The sequence below is a fragment of the Anoplolepis gracilipes genome, chromosome 9 (genome assembly GCF_047496725.1).
Source record: "Anoplolepis gracilipes chromosome 9, ASM4749672v1, whole genome shotgun sequence".
NCBI lineage: Eukaryota > Metazoa > Arthropoda > Insecta > Hymenoptera > Formicidae > Anoplolepis > Anoplolepis gracilipes.
In genome coordinates this window covers 11,541,354-11,563,467 of record NC_132978.1, presented here as the reverse complement: position 1 = coordinate 11,563,467, position 22,114 = coordinate 11,541,354, and the positions used below count along the sequence as shown (strand labels likewise).

Genomic DNA, 22,114 nt, shown 5'->3' with positions numbered 1-22,114 from the left:
AATTAACTAAGATTGACAGGACTCTAAATTAAAATGATAGTTTTTTTAAATTAAATGCAAGATTAAAATAATAAATTCCGTTAAAATGTTATTAATACTAATCGATAAAAAATAATTATGCTATTTTTTTCGACAATTTGTATTTTGTATATTTATATATTGTTATACTATAATAGTAAGCGTATTATTTAAATATCGAAAATATTTGTTATGTTATTTAAGCTATAAAGACTTATTTTCCATTTAAATAAATAGTAATACATATTTGGATGTTTATATGCATGTATATATATTATGCATTGATATATAAAATCTATGCAATTACTTGAAGTATCGAATTGAGCATCTACGTTCCCAAGCCTTCGATAGCTCAGTTGGTAGAGCGGTGGACTGTAGTTGGAAGATGTAATATATAGACATCCATAGGTCGCTGGTTCGAATCCGGCTCGAAGGAATTTTTTTTTTAATGTCTTTACTTTTTTTATCTTTCATTATCAATTATATTTACTGTTCATTAAACTCAATAGTTGTAATATATAAAAAATAATCAATATACTAGATTACAGATAGATTTCGCGTTATACAATACTTGTACAAAACTGTAATACATGTTTATTATAAAAGAAATATAAAAATGTTTTACAAAATTTAAAATTTATTTATCGCACACAATTTTATAAATGCAGCTTATAAAAATATCGTGCTGTAGATATTTATTGTATTTAATTATCAATAATTGTATTTAAATATCAAATGTCTGAATGTTTCTATCAACATAATTTACAGTTAAGATATATAAAATATTAAATTAAATACTTAAAATAATTAGTATTTTTGTCTTTTTATTTTTAACAAATTAATTATTAATTTTACATTTTATTTAAAAGACTAAGAATGTTTTGTGCAATGTCAAATTCATAAATCTCGAAATATATTAAATTTATTAACTTTGACGTAGCTAATCCGTCTATACATACACATAGTTCCTCCTTATATATGCGTACAGAAAATATGAATAAATTAACAAATTTATAATGTAAATATAAATATAGTATAACGGTCAGTATTCTAGACTTTGAATCCAGCGATCTGACAAGTCAAAATTCACAATTTTAGAATCATTATTTGATTTCTAACAATTTTTTTGTAAGAACAATATTTATTAATTTAAGGATTTGTAGAAATATTTGCTCAATTTTCTTTTATGTAAATGTAATGAATAGAAATAAACATCCAAAATGCAAAAATAAAGGTTCCACCGAGATTTGAACTCGGATCGCTGGATTCAAAGTCCAGAGTGCTGACCATTACACCATGGAACCTCTGTTTATTGCTCATTTGCATATTGTAAATTTGTCAATTTATTCGCATTCTTTGTAATATTAAAGTTACGCAAAAATAAAGGTTCCACCGAGATTTGAACTCGGATCGCTGGATTCAAAGTCCAGAGTGCTGACCATTACACCATGGAACCTCTGTTTATTGCTCATTTGCATATTGTAAATTTGTCAATTTATTCGCATTCTTTGTAATATTAAAATTACGCAAAAATATAGGTTCCACCGAGATTTGAACTCGGATCGCTGGATTCAAAGTCCAGAGTGCTGACCATTACACCATGGAACCTCTGTTTATTGCTCATTTGTATATTGTAAATTTGTTAATTTATTCGCATTTTTTAAAACATTAAAATTACGCAAAAATAAAGGTTCCACCGAGATTTGAACTCGGATCGCTGGATTCAAAGTCCAGAGTGCTGACCATTACACCATGGAACCTCTGTTTATTACTCATTTGCATATTGTAAATTTGTTAATTTATTTGCATTTTTTAAAACATTAAAATTACGCAAAAATAAAGGTTCCACCGAGATTTGAACTCGGATCGCTGGATTCAAAGTCCAGAGTGCTGACCATTACACCATGGAACCTCTGTTTATTACTCATTTGCATATTGTAAATTTGTTAATTTATTCGCATTTTTTAAAACATTAAAATTACGCAAAAATAAAGGTTCCACCGAGATTTGAACTCGGATCGCTGGATTCAAAGTCCAGAGTGCTGACCATTACACCATGGAACCTCTGTTTATTACTCATTTGCATATTGTAAATTTGTTAATTTATTCGCATTTTTTAAAACATTAAAATTACGCAAAAATAAAGGTTCCACCGAGATTTGAACTCGGATCGCTGGATTCAAAGTCCAGAGTGCTGACCATTACACCATGGAACCTCTGTTTATTACTTATTTGCATTATAAATTGTTAATTTATTCTGTTCTCCGTGCGTATATGTATTTAAGGAGAAACTATGTGTGTATGTATGGACAGATTTGTTACGTCAAAATAATAAATCTAGTGTATTGCGAAATTCATGAATTTAACATTGCGCAAAACACTCTTAAAAAAAAACACGTAAAATTAATAATTAATTTATAAATTAAAATAAAAATTTGTCTTGTAGAATTAAACTTTTTTTCATGAATTTTTGTGTATCGTACAGGTAAAAATCATGATACAGTTGCTATAAAAAAGTCAGTTTGAATAATATTTATGATTTCAATTTTCAAGATGATATATTATTATATAAAATAAGCGGTTGCGAAAGAGTTTATCAAACCGTTGATAAGTATAAGATAATGTAAATAACAAACATATCTTATATTCCTTCGTCACAGCTGCGGGACTCGTGTTTCTGAGATATCACGACAAGCAGTTCAATCTTCCTACAGGGTATCACAGTTCGTGAGCGGACGAAAACAATTAATCAGGGACGTACGCGTGCGGCTGCCCTCCGGCGGGCAGCCTCGCGGAAACCACTCAAATTAATTTCAAGTCACAGCATATTCTTCGATTTGACGTGTTCTCGAGTGACGTCCAATCAGAGCCGAACCCCAGATCACGATCCACGCGCGCAGCCGACCCTTCCCTTCGTTCGCGCGCAGACCGGAATTCGGCGACACCCCCGATTCCATTTCTGTTATACTTTTCGTATATACAATGCCCTCCTCCTTACAGTTCACTGATCCTTGACTGACAGGGTACCCGTGACACTTGCATGGGACAATCGGGGGCACCGGCGCAGCGTGCTGTTACACACAGTGGATTCATGGTAGGTGCGGCGACGTCGTGCGGGATGACAGCCGAGCGAGCAAGTGTCATTGTGAAATCACTTTTAGATTCGATTTCAGGGATGATTCAGAGCGGCTTTATAATGCGATTCTCAAATCCTGCGCAACCGATTTTTTTTAACCTTCCGGAACGTTAATTAAAACAAATTATATAAAAAATACATCACGTAGGTTTTAATATTCATATTGACAAATAATAGATCGAAATGATTGAGTTACCATGATATTTATATATTTTCTTATTGTTATTAGGAAACCTGATTGAATCTTCTTTATGTCAATAATACAAAAAAATTAAGTTAAAAAATTCTTTCTTTACGTGATAAAATGTTTCCTTTTGAATGAGGAAATTTTGTACTTGACCTATTTTCTCTTTTTTACATAACGCGAACAGGAGATGCTCGATTTATTTATCTTTCTTTCAATCTTTCTACATCAACTACGCTTTCACTACGTTTTGCTCGGCGAGTTTCGCGTGATATAATTCCCGGCGATCACCCCGGTCTACGCGATTATATCTTTATCGTTTTATAACGGCTCGTGCGTAAGGGATTCTTATCCCTCGTTCGATTGAAGGAAAGAATACGGGAATCGTGTTTCCACGGAGCGCGAGGTTCTCTTCCCTAGGTTTTACCCCCTGTGCAAATTCGCTTTATCGTCGCGACCGCCGTGGAAAACCCTCGCGCCCCTTCGTACCGGCGCGGGAGGACGTCGTGTGTACACTTATTTCATGCTTGGTGGAACATCGGGACTCGAAGGGAACATCCTTTTCTCTCTTCGTATAAGGCGCGCGAAATCGAAGAAAGCCGGGACGGAATATTTTTCGGTGCACGAACCGTGATAATTTTCGTGGTATACTTATGAAAAGAAAAAAATAATAAACGGTTGTAAGAGATATTATTCAAGGATACTTTTTATGTCAGAAACGATACTTATGTAGCAATGCGCTAACATATGAGCATTATGATTGTGGTGAAATCGAAATACCGTGAAAGGTTTCACGTAAAACTTGACGTTTTTAATACATATTTTATTGTTGTGCTAAATTTTTTCTAGCTTTCATGTGTAAACGATCATTTATAAATATTTATTTGAACGCCTTTTCTAAAGTTCGAAAAAAAAGAAATTTTTCGAGAAAACTGTGTTTATTTTACAAAAACTATATGTATCTTTATTATTATTATTATACATGTTTTTAAGAAAAAATATATATATTTGTCTATTTGCTCAAATAAGAATTAAATCGCTAAATTCTTATAATTTTTTAGTTATAACGTTAAAAAAGTTTATCAAAATTATATCATATTTTCTTACATCATATCTTCTTCATTGCGGTTTCTGACAATAAGTTTATTATTCGTCAAATTTGGTTTTTATATTTCCTGTAACTTTCCATGACTCTATCAGAATCCTCGTAGATGCTACGTGCCACATATTACTTAGTGCTTGTGGCATGACATCAAAGCACAATGACGGAAATATTCGATGACAGAAGATGCATTTCATACAAAAGACCATGTTTCTAAAAAAACGCTTTGTCGTTGCTGCGTTTTTTCTTTCCTACTAACGAATTCTCTGTACAGATGAATAATTGGTATCTCGCATTATCCTCAATCAACGCGACTGTCTTCGCAGATCTGAGGATCTTATGGAACGGAATGAGGGAGAAAGAGAGAGAAGAAGAGAAAGAAAAGAGAGAGGGATTGCGATATCGAAGCAGGAGGATGAGGAGATGTCGGGAAACGGTAGCGAAAAGTGCATCAGCATGGGGGCTTTGCTGATTTACGAGGAGTCGTTGCTAGGAGAGCATTAATATCCGTGACGGAATATTAAACCGCGAGCGTCAATAGGTATATCTTCAAAGGGATTTTCAAAGGGTGTCTCTCGGGGACACGAGGGAAAGAGAGAGAGAAAGCCGCGTTCCCGCAAGATTATGAGATTCTTGTTAAGTGTCACGTGTAAAGAGTTCTTTCATACGCGACCGAGCCAACCCGCAGTGCCGCTCGTGAAATACCGTCAGATAAAGGTGACATGAAAATTTATCGAACGCGGGGTTTTCAGAGATTCGCTTTAAACTCCTCCCAAATCCTGGTCTCGCATACGCGGGACGGAACGTAAGCTGGCTTACTTTGTCAGTTTCACCGCGGAAACGAGAGAATAGAAGATTGCATTGTCGGATGCAACTTGGAACTAAGTTTAACAGAGTGCTCGCTCTTTATACGTGGAATCACTGTGTAAAGAATTTTTATCGCGTTTCCGTGAATATTTAAAAAATTTTTATTTCTCTAATTTTGATGGCGTGATTTATAAAAAAGTAATGAAAGTTTCATCTCGTCGCATATCTCAATTTAAATTTTCGTAATTTTCCTCGCGTCTCGCATTTGATGACCGGAAGCAATTGAATATCGCTCGCTCTTGATGATTCCAACGTGATGATAAATATAAGAAATATCAAATTCAACGAGGTAAATTTTATTTTTTTTCCCTTCTCTTTATTAAGAAAAAAAGAGACGGAAACGTTATCCGTGGCGGAATACGAGCGGAACGTTCGAAACGTTCGAGGAAGGACGTTAATGAGATAAGAGAGGCGGACGCGCGGGGTCGATTTGAGGTAATAACGAGGAGGATTTTTATATAACGAGGATCGACGGTCTTCTCTTGGGGGAGCAGCAGAAGCGAGACGGCTCGCTCGCGTTTGCTAATCGCAAACGCCATGTCGTCGCTCACTTGTCGTATTCCCGCTGCGTTTCGTCCCTACGTCGTCGGAGGCGGACTTAATTATCTAATTAATTAACCTCAATCAGAACGATGAGTAATTTCTCGCTCGGCTGGCGCCTTTGCTGCCGAGACTTTCTTGTCGCGGGGAGCGAATTACGGATGAGCTCACGGCAAATCGATTATGTCCCGATGCTATTGCCCTGAAACGGCGCGTCTCCGCCGCTAGTTCGCACACAAGAGAGAAAGAGAGAAAGTTTCTTCCGCCAGGATCCACGATATCCTGCTCTAGGTGGTCGACCAATTTTCCTCCTCCGTGGCTCGCTTGCCTTTATCTTTCGGCGCTTACGCCGATCGAACGATAACTCGCTCGTGAAGAGCGACCGTGGTCGTTCGTCCTTCGTTTAGAGTTTAGTGCGGTGAAGCTTGGCTTGATTCGAGAGATAAGGAAGATAAACGAATATCCTTGCGAATCACGACTCCGTTGCTTATTTATATATTTTCATAGAAAGTGTTAGAAGAGAAAGTAGATATGTATAATTTAGAAACAGTATGTTAAGTTGTATAATAAAATGTAGAAAGTTAACGAGGCATCTTTCTCAAATGATAGTTTAATCTTCCGAAATTATCGACAATTTTAAAGTTGTATACAATAAGAAAAAATATATCTATGCGAAAAGAGCTAATATGAGTCTGTTTTTCGGAGAAATGATTATATCTTATATTTCAAAGTCAATTACGCGAATTCAAATATCGCGTTTATTCTTCGTAACTTTCTTTATATCATTGAAACAAACCGGTTCTCAAAATAATAGCGACTTTTTCGTGGTAGCCTTCACATTTCCATTTTGGATATTTCAGATCGTTCCTCCTCAGACCAGGTCTTTTTTCTGCATCAAAAGCACCCCTCGAAGCTACACACCCAACTGCGCGGCGGAACCGCCCCTGATATGTAACTGACGTTTTTGACGCGTCAAGTGGTTCCATCGCGCTTCCATCCTCCGAGGGTCGGCACGTTTATCGGCTACTGTTTTACATAAACATCCCTAGGAGGACGGGGTGGATCGGTGAAAGCAAAGTTGCGGACCGTGTCGTGGGACGCGAACGTCGCGGAGATTCCTCTAAGTGATCTCGAGTGTTTTCGCAGTTGATTCGACGTTCTTGCGTGGCGTTCTCGCCGGGGCTTTTTAAGCCCCGTTTAACCCTGGCCTCGGGATCCGGCTAACTTCGGTATTTAGTTAGTCAACCCTGCCCGCGAGGCGTCATGGGAAACGACAAGTGGCCCGGTCTCGCCCCAGTGAAGGCTCGAGCGTATCACCGGCTGTGTACATATTCGGAAGCGATGCTGATATATGTATGTGTGCGTAGATAGTAGATGGCTAACCGTGTGTATGTAGTTTGTCGCTGCATCGAACGGTCTGTATGCCTTTCATGTGATAATCCTTGTGTATTTAATCGGAGGACATCGATGGAGCCGACTCGGTATGCTTGACGTAAAAAGTAAACGATCCCCCGTGGATTAGTTCATAATTTGCTTTGAGCGGAGGATAAAATAGAGAGAGCAGCACTCGAATGACGAACTTTTCAGAGTGTTTGTTTAACAGTTTAGATTTTTTCCACTTTGATTTCTGCCGTGTTTTTTAAGGCTCACAGACTCACGTATCATTTTATTTAAGTGTACATTAAATATATATTTTAGCTATTGGCATCAATCTGTGACGAAAGTGCCTATAATAGCACCTTGTAATGTTGGGTTTAATACGTTATTGCCTCAAGTTACATTTAATGACCAGCGGTGCTGACGCCGGAAATTTCAACTCATAAAATTACAAAGCTCGTCGTTTAATATGAAAATGCCGCATAGTGATTAAAATACTCAGTAAGTATTTTATGAATTGTATTGTTAAAAAATTAAAAAGTGCTTGTTCAACGAAGAAAAGCATGGAAAAAATAAGAACAATTTAACAGTGAAATAATAACAATTATTACAGTGATAAGATTAATTGTGATTTCTGCGCTATTGCTTATCCTATCATTTATCACTAAATTATGCTGCTTTATCGCGAGAATTATCGATACTACTCGTTTCCCAACCTTTGTAACCAATAATATAGTAATCGACGTGTGAAGAGTCACCTGTTTCAACACTTTCAGATTTTAATTATATTTATATGAAAGAGATAACATTATCGATTACCCCTTAAGCGTTATTATACGAATCCCTACAGGGAGATAATATTCTGATAACAATATTTAAAAGTTACGAGAGACATACAACGCAGAAAAGATGGTAGGTTGAGGACAATTTATTTAAAATTAAATTGCGAGCATGTTATATTGAAAATATTAATATTGTACAAGTATATTTTTTTAATAAATCGCAGAAATTACATGTTTATTTACACACACGCATATACACATGTGAGCGCGTTACTACATTTTCAAAAAGTACTGATTACGTCGATAAGTAAGTAGTAATCGATAGAAGTTGGCAAAACTTTGACGAAAATTACTTTATTCCATGAAGTTCTCAGCACGTTTCCTCGCGATATTCCGCTATTCACGAGTAACTTATCGAACGGCGGATATAAATGAGACACATTCACACGATGTCGTAAAGTCGCCTAGAAATTCGTCGTCCCATACTTTATCACAGAAATACGTTGCACAGTTTCTACGCTTGTCAGCGCTTAGCACGAGTTTCCTTGATTTTCGTAGCTCTTTACTTTGCTAATGGATTACGCTCTCAAGGATGTTCTCCCAGAGGTCGCGTTTATTCTCGCAGCTATCGAGGTCCTATCCGATTTTGAAACTCGTTGACATTTATGATCACCAAGTAATCGATTCAGTGAAAAAACGAAATAATTTTATCTTGACAAATATTGTTTACGTCATATTTTCATATATTCGCAGTCATTTATACGAGCGTACGTTTTGGATAACTTTTACGTCTGTATTTTGATGTACATTCTATTCTACACGGCATTATGGTACGCTAATAATGTAAGTAATTATTACGAAACTGAAAGCCAAATATATCATACAATTAATTCGAAAAACAAACTCCTTAAATTCAAAGTTAATTTTAATATGATTTTCAATTATTCAAGATAATAAAACGAATTGAAAAATCGAACCGGGAAATGTCAACGACAGTTGCAGAGAACAAGACGGTGAGTTTAGAGTTATCCTTTTATTTTACGTCGTTCTTGGAATAATTTATTGTATTAATTTATCTGCTTTTTTTTACTTTTTAGTAAGAATTTTATTTTTTTGCAGAAATTAAACAGATTGATATTGCTAAAAAATAAGAAGGCGGAATTCGAAGAAGTGATTGTGAAAACGGTTAGACATCTTTTATATATTTCTATAATAACGTCTACAATGATTAACAATATTTATTTTATAGACGGATACGCAAAAAATTACTACAAAATATTTAGAAGCTGAAGTAAGTTTAAGAGTTGTAAATCGATGTAAATCTATGTGTAGGCTAAAACTCCTTCAAGCATTATTTAACTATTCAGATGCACAAGCTCAGCACAGAATTGATCACGACATCCAATAAAATCGTTGAATTAGAAAAACTCGTTGAAAAAGTAATCGTCGTTTCTTGACGTTTATTCTGTAGTCACCCGCTTTTACCAGCTTCAGTAATCATTATTAAATCGTAGATGGTTTTTAGTACAAATATCCAGACAAATCGCTTACATATTCAACCGGTGTCGTCGCAACCGGCGAAGGTGAATGTCCACACGGACACGAGGATACCACGAATCCGCTTGAGAAGTTTAAGGTGAAAATACACATTTCTCTTTCATCAAGTAAAATATTTCAAAATATCTTCTGAATTTTACCGGCTAACGACTACGTGATATATTAATCAAGGTTTTGATATATAAATTATCATGATATAATCAGGAAACATTAAATTTGTAAGATGTGATTTAACTTTATTCATTCATATTCAGTTAATAAAAAAGAACATAATATTCTTTTTTATGTCCACTTGGTTGAAATAAAAATTAATCGAGAGAATTAATAACATATTATATTTTGTAATTATTGTCGAACTCTATTGTGTGATTTTGAAGATCCTCGAACCGTCATTTCCGCCGTCCGTACCGCCGGAACCTCCACCTCGGAAGTACGGGATCTTTGTCAGTCGACCGCCTGGGAGAGCGCCGTCTGCAGCTGCACCTGCAACTCCATCGTCAAAAGTCGGATTCAAATAATAGCGCCTCGGCAGAAGTTTCCTCGGAATCTGTTATTCGACGTCGTAAGACGTTCTGATTACGTTATAATAATTTAATTTCTAGATATATGCATTCTATTTGAAAATTATAAACTTTTTATTTATAAAAAATAATCAAGGTAGAGATATAATTATATGATATTAATTCGAACATGAATTGTGATGGGATTTGGATAGATCGAACAGTCTTATAATACTCATCACAATTGTAATTTGATTTATTTTTGAATTGAATAATATTGTCTGTGAATAATTATCTGCTTTCTTGGTATCAATTGTTTTAAGATTTTATCCTTCATGTTTTTAGCTTTAAATGCTTCTTTTCAGTTATATAAATTAAATTTTATGCGTCTTTCCCCGAGATATATATTCTTGAATTGAATTAAATTTTTTTTTCACATACATGCAAACTCTATTTTACAGCTACGAATAGAATTTCTTCAAGATACAGCAATTATCATGATGGTGATCGAAAGAGATATTCTAAACGACTCAAGACGCGCTCGCGACGATCTTCATATTGTAATATGCGTAAGATCCATATAGATTCCTTAAAGAATATTACACCTTTTACCAAATCATTATTAGGACTTGCTACAATGTTTTACGGAGTTGTGTATTAATAAGAATACAATATTTCGATAATTTTAACGTCTCAAAGATGAAAGATTCTACCAAATCTTTTCTCACCATTTCCTTGTTTTGTGTATATTTAGAATATCCTTGATATAACATGTATTATTTATACAACATGTTAGAAATAGTATGATTTTAATATCAGTTTTTATTCTTATATAAACTGTATGTGAGATTTTAATAAATATATTTTCTTGTTATTCATATATTTTTTGTTTTTATTGCATTTTAATTCGAGTTTAATTGGAGCATTGCAGATAATATATGTATTTTCCTTATACTTTTGCCGCAGTAGACTTTATATTTATGTATAATCGCGTTTCATGATCGTGTATCTTCCGTATAATGAGCTACATGTTATGTTCATAGCATATTAATTGCGTGACAAGTAATATTTAAGCATTTATACATATATAATAAATGAAGCACGTGTCGCTTTTATCGTGCAAAATAATGTTACAAACTAATTTTTATTTTTATCGACTAAAGAAATAAATTAATCTGGACTATTAATATCGATAAATTGACATTAAGTGTCCAGATTAAATTTGCATTCATGGTTAAAAGATTCAACCTGATTTAAAAATAAGATCGTGAACCTTGATCGAAATGAATATTTATGTAAACACGTAGTGGAAGATTTTGTAATTACGTATGATATGCGGCTTCATAAATAAGAGAGAGAAAAAGAAAAAGAAAAAGAGAGAACATATTTTAATAACTAAAAAAAATTATAACTATAATCTGATAACAATAATCAATCACACATACATATATATATATACATTCTCGTCCCCTATTTGCATCTATCGAAAAAGATATATTATTTTTTAATCATGCCATTTTATTGTAATTTTGATGATAAATTTTTTACTGTAAATTGATATTGATAAAGAAGGATGTACGCGAATGTATCAAAATGCAAGGAGCTTTAGCCGTAAAATTTCTCAGCGATAGCAATAAAATAGTACAGAACTCACCGGAAAAGAAAACGCCATTTATATTCAACAACAAGGTAACGAAGGTGTAACATTGCGTGTGAAAATACTTATCATGTAATTTACCGCTCACAAGTTTTGTAGTGCGATGAAACTTATTATTATTATTGATATGAAAGTTATCTTTGCCACTACTACTAACTTTCCGATTAAGACTTCGAAATGTTTTCGATAACGATTATTCTACTCGAAGCAATATCAAAGGAAGAAGGTGACTTTAATAATGTAGATAATATAATTGCATGAGAGAGAGAGAGAGAGAGAGAGAGAGAGACGTATTTTTTATCTAATTTTTCTAATAGCAAATATTTAGTCTTTTTCTTGTATTTTGTTGGAGTAATATTATTTCAAAATTTGAAAAAAGATGAATGCCTGCAAATGTATAAATAAAACTGTATTAGAAAGACCATTTAGGTTACTGAAACACCGATTGTCTCTTCCTTGAACTACATATCTAAGTCTACTAAGTCTACTAAATTGTATACTTTCATCTGAAAGAACGAAAGTATTCAATTAGAATCCATGCATGTTAAGGCACGCATGTGGGAAAGCTTTTGCTAGTCGTTTAGTGCAACATCTTGTTTTGCCTATAAGATGACCTAATTAATTTTTTACTGTCTTTCTCTTCTGTCACACACGCACAATTATTCGTTATTAGACTTTAATAATCACAGTTCCATTTTTCCTGAATATTTTCATACATACAGTATTATTCTCGCTATTTAGGTAGCTGTCGCAAGTCATCATTTTGCAAAAACTGCATTGGGAATTTAAGAAGAAAAAAAGGAATATTTCTGTTTGTATAAGCAATGTAAAATTAAATTTTATCGATTTTATAATCAGAACGAATCTCGTTTAATCTCTTCTCTTTTGAAAATTTATGAAAATAATATTAACAATTTTTTTTATTTAAGTACACTGTTATACATATTTTCAACACTCGTTTCTTAGAAAACACACAAATTTTTGTCATCAATATGACGGTACAAAATACCTCCTTTTCAAATATATTGCTTTCATGCTTCAGCCAATGAAAAGCAATAAATTACGACGTAACTATTTCAGGAGGATAATTACCACTGATATACCAAAGCGGAATCTATTCGTGCACTAGTTTACCTTGTTTTAGCCGTAGAACTATGTAGAGCCGCGAGCGATCGAAACCCGTAGACTTGCGAGCGATCGGCTAACTTTCACTGACGACTCGTTAGGTTCGCTGCCGGGGTTTCGAGTCTCATTCACAGTCATTCCGCGACTTCGACGGGCCTCGGTACAGGCGGGCTGCCCGTATTTCTTTCTCCTTCGATGGAAGCATCTCGTGAGAACTGTCACTCTGTACATTCATTGTCAGTGCTACATCAGCGATATGTAGTGGCGCGTTTGCGAATTCTATGTTTCGCGCGATCGCTTTTGTAAAGTTATTTGCGTCTCGCGCGCAGACATTTCCCGGACATCCGTGACGCAGTGATATTCGACATCCAACATTTCATCGGGATATTTTTCACGGCGAACATATCGATTGACAAACAGAGAAATTCTGTTGTAGAGCTATTGCTATCCGCATATGTATAATCGCGAAACTGCGCGCGCAATATTGAGAGTTACGATCCGCGGATTTCGATTTACGCGTGATTTGATTTAAGCGGCTGTTGGGCGCGCATGATTTTCAGTCAGCGATGTCATCCGGAGATTGACCGTTTGTTCTCGCGATTGTAATTGCTTTTCGAAATTTAGACGCCGAGGTGTGTATGTGTGTGTCTGTATGTGTGTATGTGTGTGTACGTGTGTATATATATTTATGTATATATATATATATATATATATATATATATATATATGTGTGTGTGTGTGTGTGTGATTTAGCGAGCAAATCGCGTCGGTTTGCACTCGGAGAATCGAAAGGTAGAGCGTACGAATTAATCAGCATCGCGAGCGCGAGTTTCTAAAGTAGGCTTCAACATCGCTCTCGTCCGACGACGTTATTACGGTTCGCTGGGAAAAGTTCAACCGCGTTTGCTCGCGCAGAGTTTGTTGGAAACAGTAAATGGAGGACTCCCGTTACAATTTCGCCAGTAGTTTCCGCGATTCCGTGCGCTAAAAGTGCATTCGACGATACACAAAGAAATTGTCAGCTTTCGAGAGCGAGAGACTCTGTCGCGCCGGATGAAAGTAAGGCCGGACGTCATAAGAGGATTCAGCTTTATCACCGTATAGCGCAGTGAGGAGCTCGAAGAAAGTGGAAGTTAACGGAGAGTGAGAGTCTTTTCTCTCTCTCGAAAGAGAGAGAGAGAGAGAGAGAGAGAGAGAGGGAAGAAGCGATCTCGCGTTCCACAACATCGATCTGCCGGTTACATCGATCGCGAATCCAGGGACAGGTATCTGTTAGGACGGTCACACCATATAAGTAATCGTTTGTATCTTTGAAAATTCAGGTTAAGGTAAAACCAGTTGCCTTCTTGAAATAAGGCGATCGACTATACTTATACGTTTACGTAACAATACGTGATCGTCGAAAGCAGCGGAATCATCGTCGCGAATCGACGTTTGCATGTTTATATTTCATAGTTGTAATGCATCAGTCTCTCATGACTCTTATGTAACAAAATAATCAATTTGATTTTGGTTTAATTATTAGATTAGAATATATCATTTTTTATTTTATACATTTATTATATATATTTTAACATAAAAAAAAAATACAAGAAAATTTCTCTTCTTTCATTCTTTCGTATTATATCCGAATTTATTTTTTAGCTAATAAAATCAATGTAATATTTCATATTTTCAGGTATAACTCCCTAATGCAGTGGATTTGCACATTATTCGATTAAACACATGTGTGAGAATTAGTTCGATAATAAATCGATTGATTATCTTTAATCTCTCCAAGAGATTCATCATAAAGATCAATATGGATACGAGTACGGTACGCTTGGTGATATTTGTGGGCATGTTTCTTATTTTTGCCGGCGATTATAGCACATTGATTTCATCGATTTTCGGTAATACAACGGAGAGGAACGTAACTGTTAAAGGGCCTGAAGCTCAGCTTAGAGGCCCCCTCGATAAGACAGCCGTTGTCTCGAAAAAAGACAATGATAAGAATAATGGTAAGAATAAGAAAATAATACGCGAAAGATACAGAAAGTGACAGGAGGTCTTTTTTCACAAATATATTACGTCAAAGAACAATATATTAGTTATAAAATATACATGTATAGTTATAAAATTCTTTTACGTTAACAATTAAAATTAGTTCCTTTGTTTCGTCAAGCAATGCGAGTACAATTTTCACGATACAGTTGCTTTTATGTACTGATATAAGTACGCGAAGCCTATGCATGCCTCGTGTGTCGTCACGTCGTTATCCGAGGGAGGAAATATTTGCCGAGTTTTACTTGTTAGCTCGCACAGAGCTAATTGCCACTCCGCTAATTAGCCGCGCGCTCGTGTGTATTAATTATTTGGCAACGTTATCGAGATTCCCTCTGCTTATATGTTTCATCCGTCTCGCTTATCGCGGAATTTCTCTCACAGACCAGTTTTTAATCGAGAAAAATCTGTTTAAAAAATACGGTAAAATGTAACATGTATATATAACATATATTTCAATTTAATCGCAGTGACTTTGATATAACAGTACGTAACATGTTATGTCTTTTAATATACGATCGTGTTTGTGATTATAGTTACAATATTTGTGTAGTTTTGTGTGATTATTGTGCCATGCTGTGTTTATTGAGTGTGAGATATCTTTTGATTTCTATTTTTTTATACATATACAAATTAATAAAGTATTTTTATAATAATAAGAAAATAATATATTATGTATGCTTTTTAAAACAAGAGGAAATCACTTAATTATTTTACTAACAATATATACAATTATCATTGAAATATCTCTCAGCATGTACAAAGATACAAATAATAACAAAAATATAATGTTATTAATACCTTTAAAAACTATTATTATTATTATACCTTTATTCCAATTTTAATACATTTCGATTAAAAATCGAAATATTATATACCTCGTTATATCTCAGAAATCTTTAGAAATTTTTGACGCGTGAGACCTTGGCTGTTAACTTGTCACTTATCATACCAGAATTAAATAAAACCGTTCATACACAAGAATACGCGCGGTCATTCGAAATAATATCTGGGCTCCATTAATCGTTTTGTCACTTTTGGAATGATATAGCATGCACAACGATATAATTGACAATAATAGCTTGATTTCTGCTCCGACAGTTGCCTTACGTCGTGCAAAAATGATGGCGACAATCAAGAGCGCTTGCCTGCCGAAGTTGATATGCGAACTCACATCGTCCGTTCATCAAGACCAACTAAGCGAAATGGAGCGATCTCTTTTAAATCTCATAAGGTATTTAAATATCGTTACGTTTTATATTTCTCTTTCTTTTGTTATACCTATTATCAAGTAGTAGAGAAAACGAATCTCAATTTAGATTAAATATTAAATTTCACTCCTGTCAACCAGTTTGAACAGACAGATCTAGTTTTTACTGACGTTGCTTGAGAAAAAAATTTAGAATGAATTGGTATTTTCAACGTCGGTTTATTCAATGTATGTGGTAAGTTAAGAATTTACTTTCATCATCGAGAATCTTGCACTTGATAGCCTTACTTTCACAACTTTCGATCGACACATCGTTATTAAACGATTCAAGTGCATCGACCCTCAATACGTGTGCAAGATTACAATTGTAAAAAGATATTTTAAGAAATATAAGAATATATATATATTTCACGCACGCTCTCTCAGGAGAACTATCAAGAGCGTAATCTTTCGAGATGTAAGCGGTAATGGTTTTTATTTGAAAGCGATAACTGAACCGATAACTGGTTCCTCCATCGACGAATGATATGCGACAGCGCGTGTGCATTTTGCAATTTTTACTCATCAAGGCTGATGCGGTAATATCCGCCGCGTGCGTGCCGATAATACTGTAGGACATTTCGAAAAACGGGACGGCATAGGCGATCGCGATCCGGAAAATTGGACGCCCGGGGTAAATGCACGCGTATTTTGCAATTTTCGGTTACAATCGGCGGTAAAACGCGGCCGAGTTTCGCGTCGCGTTATGCGGATAACGCAAAGAATTATACCGCGAATTCGCGCCGTTTTAGGTTCTGATTAAAAGCAAAGTTATGTTAAAACGGACCGTGTCTCTGGCGGGAAAATCGGGAAATGCGGTCCCGCGTGGAACGCTTTTAAATTCCCGCATTTGCATAGCGTGGAATGTATCGTATGCAGTGTGTACATACTACGGTCGCGCAAAACTTTCCAACGTGAATGTATTAATTACACATTTACATTTTACATGCGTCGACCCCGTGAACATTGCGTTTGTTCAATTTGTTCGTCAATTGAACAAACGCAATGAGCAAAAATCGAGAAGCCGAAAAATTCCGAGAAAATTAACACATTCCTGCAAATTGGAAAGAGCTCCTTTTAAAATTAAAACACATCCTTTTTTCGAAAGCTATTTCACTCTACAACTAACACATATGTTTTATACCTTTAGATTGTTTATATTCGTAAACATGCAAGACGGATTTATTTCTTTAATAAGTTTCTTTATCGTCATTGAACATCATGATACTATAAGATAATATGCATCGATGAATTTTTAAGTAATTATATATATATAAAATCTCATAATTCGTATATTACACGTCATCGTGAAGTAAGAGTTGCATCGTAAATGTTTTGGAAAGTATTGCTCGTGTACGTACGCGCGAAAGCAGTGGCGAAAGTTTGTCAGGTCTTATGTAAGTCCGGTCCGAAAACGAGACATGCCGTATCTCGCCATCCGACAAGCACTTTCCTTTTCACGCATACTTTCTCCTACACGGCTGGCCGAGATTTCGTATTCTCCATTTCCGGACTTTGTTTCCTGTAAACATTTTTGCGATTTATGAAAACGCCCGATGACAGAAAATAATGAATTATTTTCTAGGTATGATCATTAATCGTATCTATCTAGCATTTGTCATTTCAAATGTTGTTGTTTTTGTTCTAAAGACATATAGATATTTGGCATTACTCATTATTCATATATGCTTTCTGTTTTGCATGTTATAAGAAGTAGACAAATTAACATTTTGATAATTTTGATCAGGTTTTTTGTTCATTAAATTGTATCTAATTAACATATCTTTGAATCGTCTTTATCGCTTTATTATAAGCTGTGAAAAAAACTCTTATTATGCATTTTAATCTTTCTTCAATATAACGTAGCAAAACAGTTAATAAAAAAATAATGAGTTACTTTAATGTAAAAATTAAAAAAGCAGTTATAGGATATCGCATAAAAATGGAAATGAATAGATAAAGTTTATCTCTCTAAAACGGCGGACTCAAATAAAAATCTTATATTTATTACGTCCGTTCACTTCCGTCTGCGTGTTAAATATAGAACGACGTCGACGAACAGTAAAATGAATTGACAAAAGAGCGAGATAGAAAGTATAATGAATCAAAACGATGGTAGAGACTCGATATGTCATCATATATATGTGTTCTTTTTTTTCATTAAAACACATTATACTTTTTACATTGCACTCTTGTTAAAAGTTATACGTATATACTATATGTAATTATAGTAAGGTTAATCTTGTGTAATTTTTATCAAAAGACAATTACAATGTTACATTGAGAATTTTTTTCTTGAAAATAAAAACATAGACAAGATGATGGAGGACAGCCATTAATTCTGTTAATTAAACTTTTCATCAAGAAAAGAATTTCTAAATACATAATCAGAGAAATTGAGTAGAGCAAATGTAATTTGCGTTATCTTTCGCGCGTCTTTATTATTCTCTCTCTTAATAAATATCCTTGAACGAAAGAGAATCGCTGCGGTTTAATGTTTCGGAAGAATCCAAGCTTTATATATTTACTTTTATGTCTGCGTAAACGTACCGGTCCGTTTTGACGGATCCGATTTTTATCTGTACGGATAGATCCGGGTTAAAACCGATCAAGGATAGGCTAAAAAGCCGTTTTACGTTTATTTCTTATATTCTGATCTCCCTTTCAAGAGAGTCAGGATATGGAGTCGTAAAAAAAGGCCTCCTCTCTTTTAAAGAAGGAAGACATCTTTCATGAAAGTCGCGACAAAACTGCTGCGCTTTTGCTCTTCTGACAGATTGAACGACTTCCCGAAAAGTTCAGCACGATATCTGTTTAATTTCGATGGAATTTTTGATGTTGAAGATTATCAGCATTTCTTGACATTTCAAAAGATGATGTCAATTCCGAATTTTAAAAAAATCTTCAGAATGAAAGTTGCATTATTCATATTCCGCGTGATGTAATAGTTTACACTCAATATTTTTTACTAATATTTCTACATTATTCTTTTGAAACCTAATGAATTTTAAAGATGATGAAAAGAAATCAAGAAGTTTATTTTAAAATGGAATATTAGCATACATTTGCGAATTTATGACGTTACAGAATAATAAACTCTGTTCCTGCTCATTTTCGATTCGTTTGGAAATGCAAATGTGAATACATTGCAATAGAGAAAGGATCCGATAGAGAGAGAGAGAGAAATATGTGGTTTCTGTCGAGTATTACAGTACTTTATAAACGAATATATATTTACTGACTGCAAGCGATATCGCGAAAGTAAAAGTCACGAATATAACCTTGTGCTCGTTCTTATTGGCGAGTTTAATGGAGAATCGAATGTTTCGTCATTGGATTCCGTTTTATGGTTCTTTTCGTGTAGTAATTTTCAATGATACTTGAAAGATTGCGTTATTATGACATTTAAATTTCATTACATTAATATATCAAAATTGCAATCTCTTTCCCAATGCAAAAATATGCAAGAAAAATCTTAATACGATTGTAGTGATTTAATGAAAAAATTAATAGTACAGTTAATGAAATTAATGAGTATTATACCGATGCAAAATTATGACTCTCACAAAAAATTATGTTAATAACAAATTCCATTGTATTTTGCTTTCAGAGATACAAGTCTGAGCACGATGGCGGAAGTGCCCTCGAGGTATCATTTTGCGGCTCACATGGGTCAATTGATTGCCGGTATAGAAGGTCAAGGCTGTCATAACTTTTACCCGACGTGTCCATTGCCGGGTATTAGTGTTCTGAACATAATGAAAAAAGTCCGTCTTCGCTGATGAATCGAAATCGCTGCGATTAAGTGCAGAATCCTGTGATACCGTGTAAATGTTTTTTTTTTCTTTTTTCCCAGGATCATTGATATTGATGATCCAGTATGTGTATTGAATCGCATTTTTTGACGATTCAAATGATATGTGAAAGCAGAAATTAATTTTTTGTAAATTTGTGAACAACAAAACTTCTAGATTGCGAATAAAATATTAAGTTAGAGAGATTATATAAAAATAGATAGGATTTAAGATGATGTTATTAATAATGGCTGATTTATTCAGTGATCAGAAAATTGTTTCGTTAGACTTTGTAATTAATTATTGACTAACATTTCAAGCATTACTACGCAATTACTTATTGTTTGCGAAATTTTTCTTTTATTAATTCAATTAAAAGAAAACAAATGTATGTGAGTATGTGCTTTTATTGCATCATATTATTTAATTGTATGTTAATATATATTTATGTATTTTATAGCTCTTAAACTCATTTTTTATATACGTGACATGACTTTGTACATACAATTCAGAAATTTTATATAACTAGTAGGATATAATCGCTTATTTTTAATTTTGTACTGTTATATATTGTATATATTCTTATATTTTTTAATAAGTGGCACGAAATGAAATTAATAAGAAATGACAAGAAATAAAAAATTGTAAGCGGAAAATTCCTTTTCTTGAAATATTCCTTGAGGTTGCTATAAGTTCACTGTATAGGAGCCTGAAAATCATGTACTTTCACGGAAAGCCTCGGGAGACACTTTGCCAAATTATCAGGATCTCCGTTCTCTCTCTATACTCTATTCTTTATCCTATTCTTTTCTAATATAACAATGCCGCCGCCATTCCCGATGTAATCTGGAAGTCCATAGAGGGGAAACGCGCGAAAATTATTACAATAATCGTCGGCGTCTTTATCGACTTAAATTCGATGCCAACTTCCAGAGTGGACGTTTCCCAACGAGCCGTGCGATCGTAAACGAGATCGTGCCAAGAGTTTCGGTTAGGATTCGGCGCGATGTGTGCGAGGAGGGAAACGGGATGTAACGCCGATGAAACCGCACCATTAACTGCGCCCCTCCGCCCCCTTTCCGAAACAGCTGGCGACATTTGGAATACTTGCAAAAAATTATCGCGCGATATCGCGGCTCGAGTCTCTATCGGCGTCTCTGCCAACTCCGACGATTTACAGCTACAATTTCGCTCTTTTTTCGTTACGTGCTTGTTCGTTTAGCGATATTGCAATTTCGAGGTGAAAAAGTTTCTTAACTTTTTTTTGTTAAAAACCGCGTCTATTAATTCGCTCGATATATATAAACATATTTAAATTATTATATAATACAAAAAAATTACATTTTTTATGCATTAGCTAATACATTTTGATTGCATTCTGACATGTAATATTGCATTACATGCACAATTGATTCCGAAGAGCTTCTTGGCACCTGAAAGTAGGACGCTAGAGGCGGAAGAGAAAAAAAAAGTTGCCTGTTAAGCAATTCGGTAACTATGATCTTCGTGACATGGTTTAAAAAATATTTGCAACATTCATCCCGTTATAATTATTTGCAAAAGTATAAATTATTGTATCAGCACTAATATCCATAAATTATATGTATTTGGTTAACACTTCTGACAATGCCTTGTATTTACAAGATCTTTTAAATCTTAATATAGGGTATAATAAATAAATTACATTTTAATCTGATTGTCAAGTTGTTTATTTTAATCAAAAACAAATATTTATTTTGTCTTATCAATTATCTTTTGATAAGCCTTTTGATACGCAATTCGTTATAAGCTCTGCGTTCTGTTAATCGCACGATCCTGTAAATACTTTAGAAGCATTAACTAAAATTATTATATTACACATTAGTCAGATTAATATCAATTGGCATGCAGCTTTTACTTCAAAGTTTCGAAAGATTTCATACTGTGTTTAAATGGGTCAATGAAATTCGCAAGGTGATCTTGCCGGGAGGTGACAATGCCATCCGTAATGGAATCACACTTTCTTAGATAAAGTTTGCAATATCGATTTAATCGAAAAATTTGTTAAGTAGTCACGCCATAGGTAGTTTCGTGTAAAGAGGCACGTACGACCGGCACGTCGACCTTGCCTGAGGGGCAAGAGGAGCAAGAGGTAGGAGAAAGAAAGACAAAGTTTCGTGTCACGGAGACTCGTCTTTGGGGAG

General features: G+C 34.6%; 2 protein-coding genes and 8 non-coding genes across 13 annotated transcripts; 3 read left to right on the top strand and 7 right to left on the bottom strand.

Annotated features, from left to right (window-relative positions):
* Window positions 1–359: 359 nt before the first annotated feature.
* On the top strand, window positions 360–454 carry Trnay-gua (transfer RNA tyrosine (anticodon GUA)). Its single transcript has 2 exons — window positions 360–396; window positions 419–454. It is a non-coding gene; the product is annotated as a tRNA-Tyr (tRNA).
* A 796-nt stretch (window positions 455–1,250) lies between these two features.
* Window positions 1,251–1,322, bottom strand: Trnaq-uug (transfer RNA glutamine (anticodon UUG)). Its single transcript has one exon. It is a non-coding gene; the product is annotated as a tRNA-Gln (tRNA).
* Window positions 1,323–1,402: 80 nt separating this feature from the next.
* On the bottom strand, window positions 1,403–1,474 carry Trnaq-uug (transfer RNA glutamine (anticodon UUG)). The gene has a single exon. It is a non-coding gene; the product is annotated as a tRNA-Gln (tRNA).
* An 80-nt stretch (window positions 1,475–1,554) lies between these two features.
* Window positions 1,555–1,626, bottom strand: Trnaq-uug (transfer RNA glutamine (anticodon UUG)). The gene has a single exon. It is a non-coding gene; the product is annotated as a tRNA-Gln (tRNA).
* An 80-nt stretch (window positions 1,627–1,706) lies between these two features.
* Trnaq-uug (transfer RNA glutamine (anticodon UUG)) lies at window positions 1,707–1,778 on the bottom strand. Its single transcript has one exon. It is a non-coding gene; the product is annotated as a tRNA-Gln (tRNA).
* An 80-nt stretch (window positions 1,779–1,858) lies between these two features.
* Window positions 1,859–1,930, bottom strand: Trnaq-uug (transfer RNA glutamine (anticodon UUG)). The gene has a single exon. It is a non-coding gene; the product is annotated as a tRNA-Gln (tRNA).
* An 80-nt stretch (window positions 1,931–2,010) lies between these two features.
* On the bottom strand, window positions 2,011–2,082 carry Trnaq-uug (transfer RNA glutamine (anticodon UUG)). The gene has a single exon. It is a non-coding gene; the product is annotated as a tRNA-Gln (tRNA).
* Window positions 2,083–2,162: 80 nt separating this feature from the next.
* On the bottom strand, window positions 2,163–2,234 carry Trnaq-uug (transfer RNA glutamine (anticodon UUG)). Its single transcript has one exon. It is a non-coding gene; the product is annotated as a tRNA-Gln (tRNA).
* A 5,942-nt stretch (window positions 2,235–8,176) lies between these two features.
* On the top strand, window positions 8,177–10,831 carry LOC140669533 (uncharacterized). Its single transcript, XM_072899480.1, has 9 exons — window positions 8,177–8,682; window positions 8,760–8,849; window positions 8,957–9,019; window positions 9,126–9,191; window positions 9,256–9,297; window positions 9,374–9,445; window positions 9,521–9,642; window positions 9,941–10,125; window positions 10,525–10,831. Exons 1-9 carry the CDS (start codon window positions 8,599–8,601, stop codon window positions 10,722–10,724), a joined length of 924 nt encoding a protein of 307 aa, XP_072755581.1. The 5' UTR covers window positions 8,177–8,598; the 3' UTR covers window positions 10,725–10,831.
* A 2,135-nt stretch (window positions 10,832–12,966) lies between these two features.
* On the top strand, window positions 12,967–20,572 carry Geko (geko). Of its 4 annotated transcripts, XM_072899476.1 has the most exons (5): window positions 12,973–13,053; window positions 13,761–14,110; window positions 14,524–14,845; window positions 15,990–16,122; window positions 19,748–20,572. In XM_072899476.1, the coding sequence occupies exons 3-5, from the start codon at window positions 14,647–14,649 to the stop codon at window positions 19,917–19,919; spliced, it is 504 nt and encodes a 167-aa protein (XP_072755577.1). In that variant the 5' UTR covers window positions 12,973–13,053; window positions 13,761–14,110; window positions 14,524–14,646; the 3' UTR covers window positions 19,920–20,572. The 4 variants fall into 4 exon arrangements, with proteins under 4 accessions (XP_072755580.1, XP_072755577.1, XP_072755576.1 ...); XM_072899479.1 differs by lacking the exon at window positions 13,761–14,110 and having other exon boundaries at window positions 12,967–13,053; XM_072899475.1 differs by lacking the exon at window positions 12,973–13,053 and having other exon boundaries at window positions 13,484–14,145.
* The last annotated feature ends 1,542 nt before the right edge of the window (window positions 20,573–22,114 follow it).

Bases quoted from the DNA above. Each gene is read 5' to 3' on its own strand.
- LOC140669533 (XM_072899480.1), top strand. From the start codon at position 8,599: ATGTTCTCCCAGAGGTCGCGTTTATTCTCGCAGCTATCGAGGTCCTAT. The intron at 8,850-8,956 runs GTAAGTAATTAT...CAATTATTCAAG, and splicing joins CATTATGGTACGCTAATAAT to ATAATAAAACGAATTGAAAA. The intron at 10,126-10,524 runs GTAAGACGTTCT...TCTATTTTACAG, and splicing joins GGAATCTGTTATTCGACGTC to CTACGAATAGAATTTCTTCA.
- Geko (XM_072899479.1), top strand. From the start codon at position 14,647: ATGGATACGAGTACGGTACGCTTGGTGATATTTGTGGGCATGTTTCTT. The intron at 14,846-15,989 runs GTAAGAATAAGA...CTGCTCCGACAG, and splicing joins AGACAATGATAAGAATAATG to TTGCCTTACGTCGTGCAAAA. The intron at 16,123-19,747 runs GTATTTAAATAT...TTTTGCTTTCAG, and splicing joins TCTCTTTTAAATCTCATAAG to AGATACAAGTCTGAGCACGA.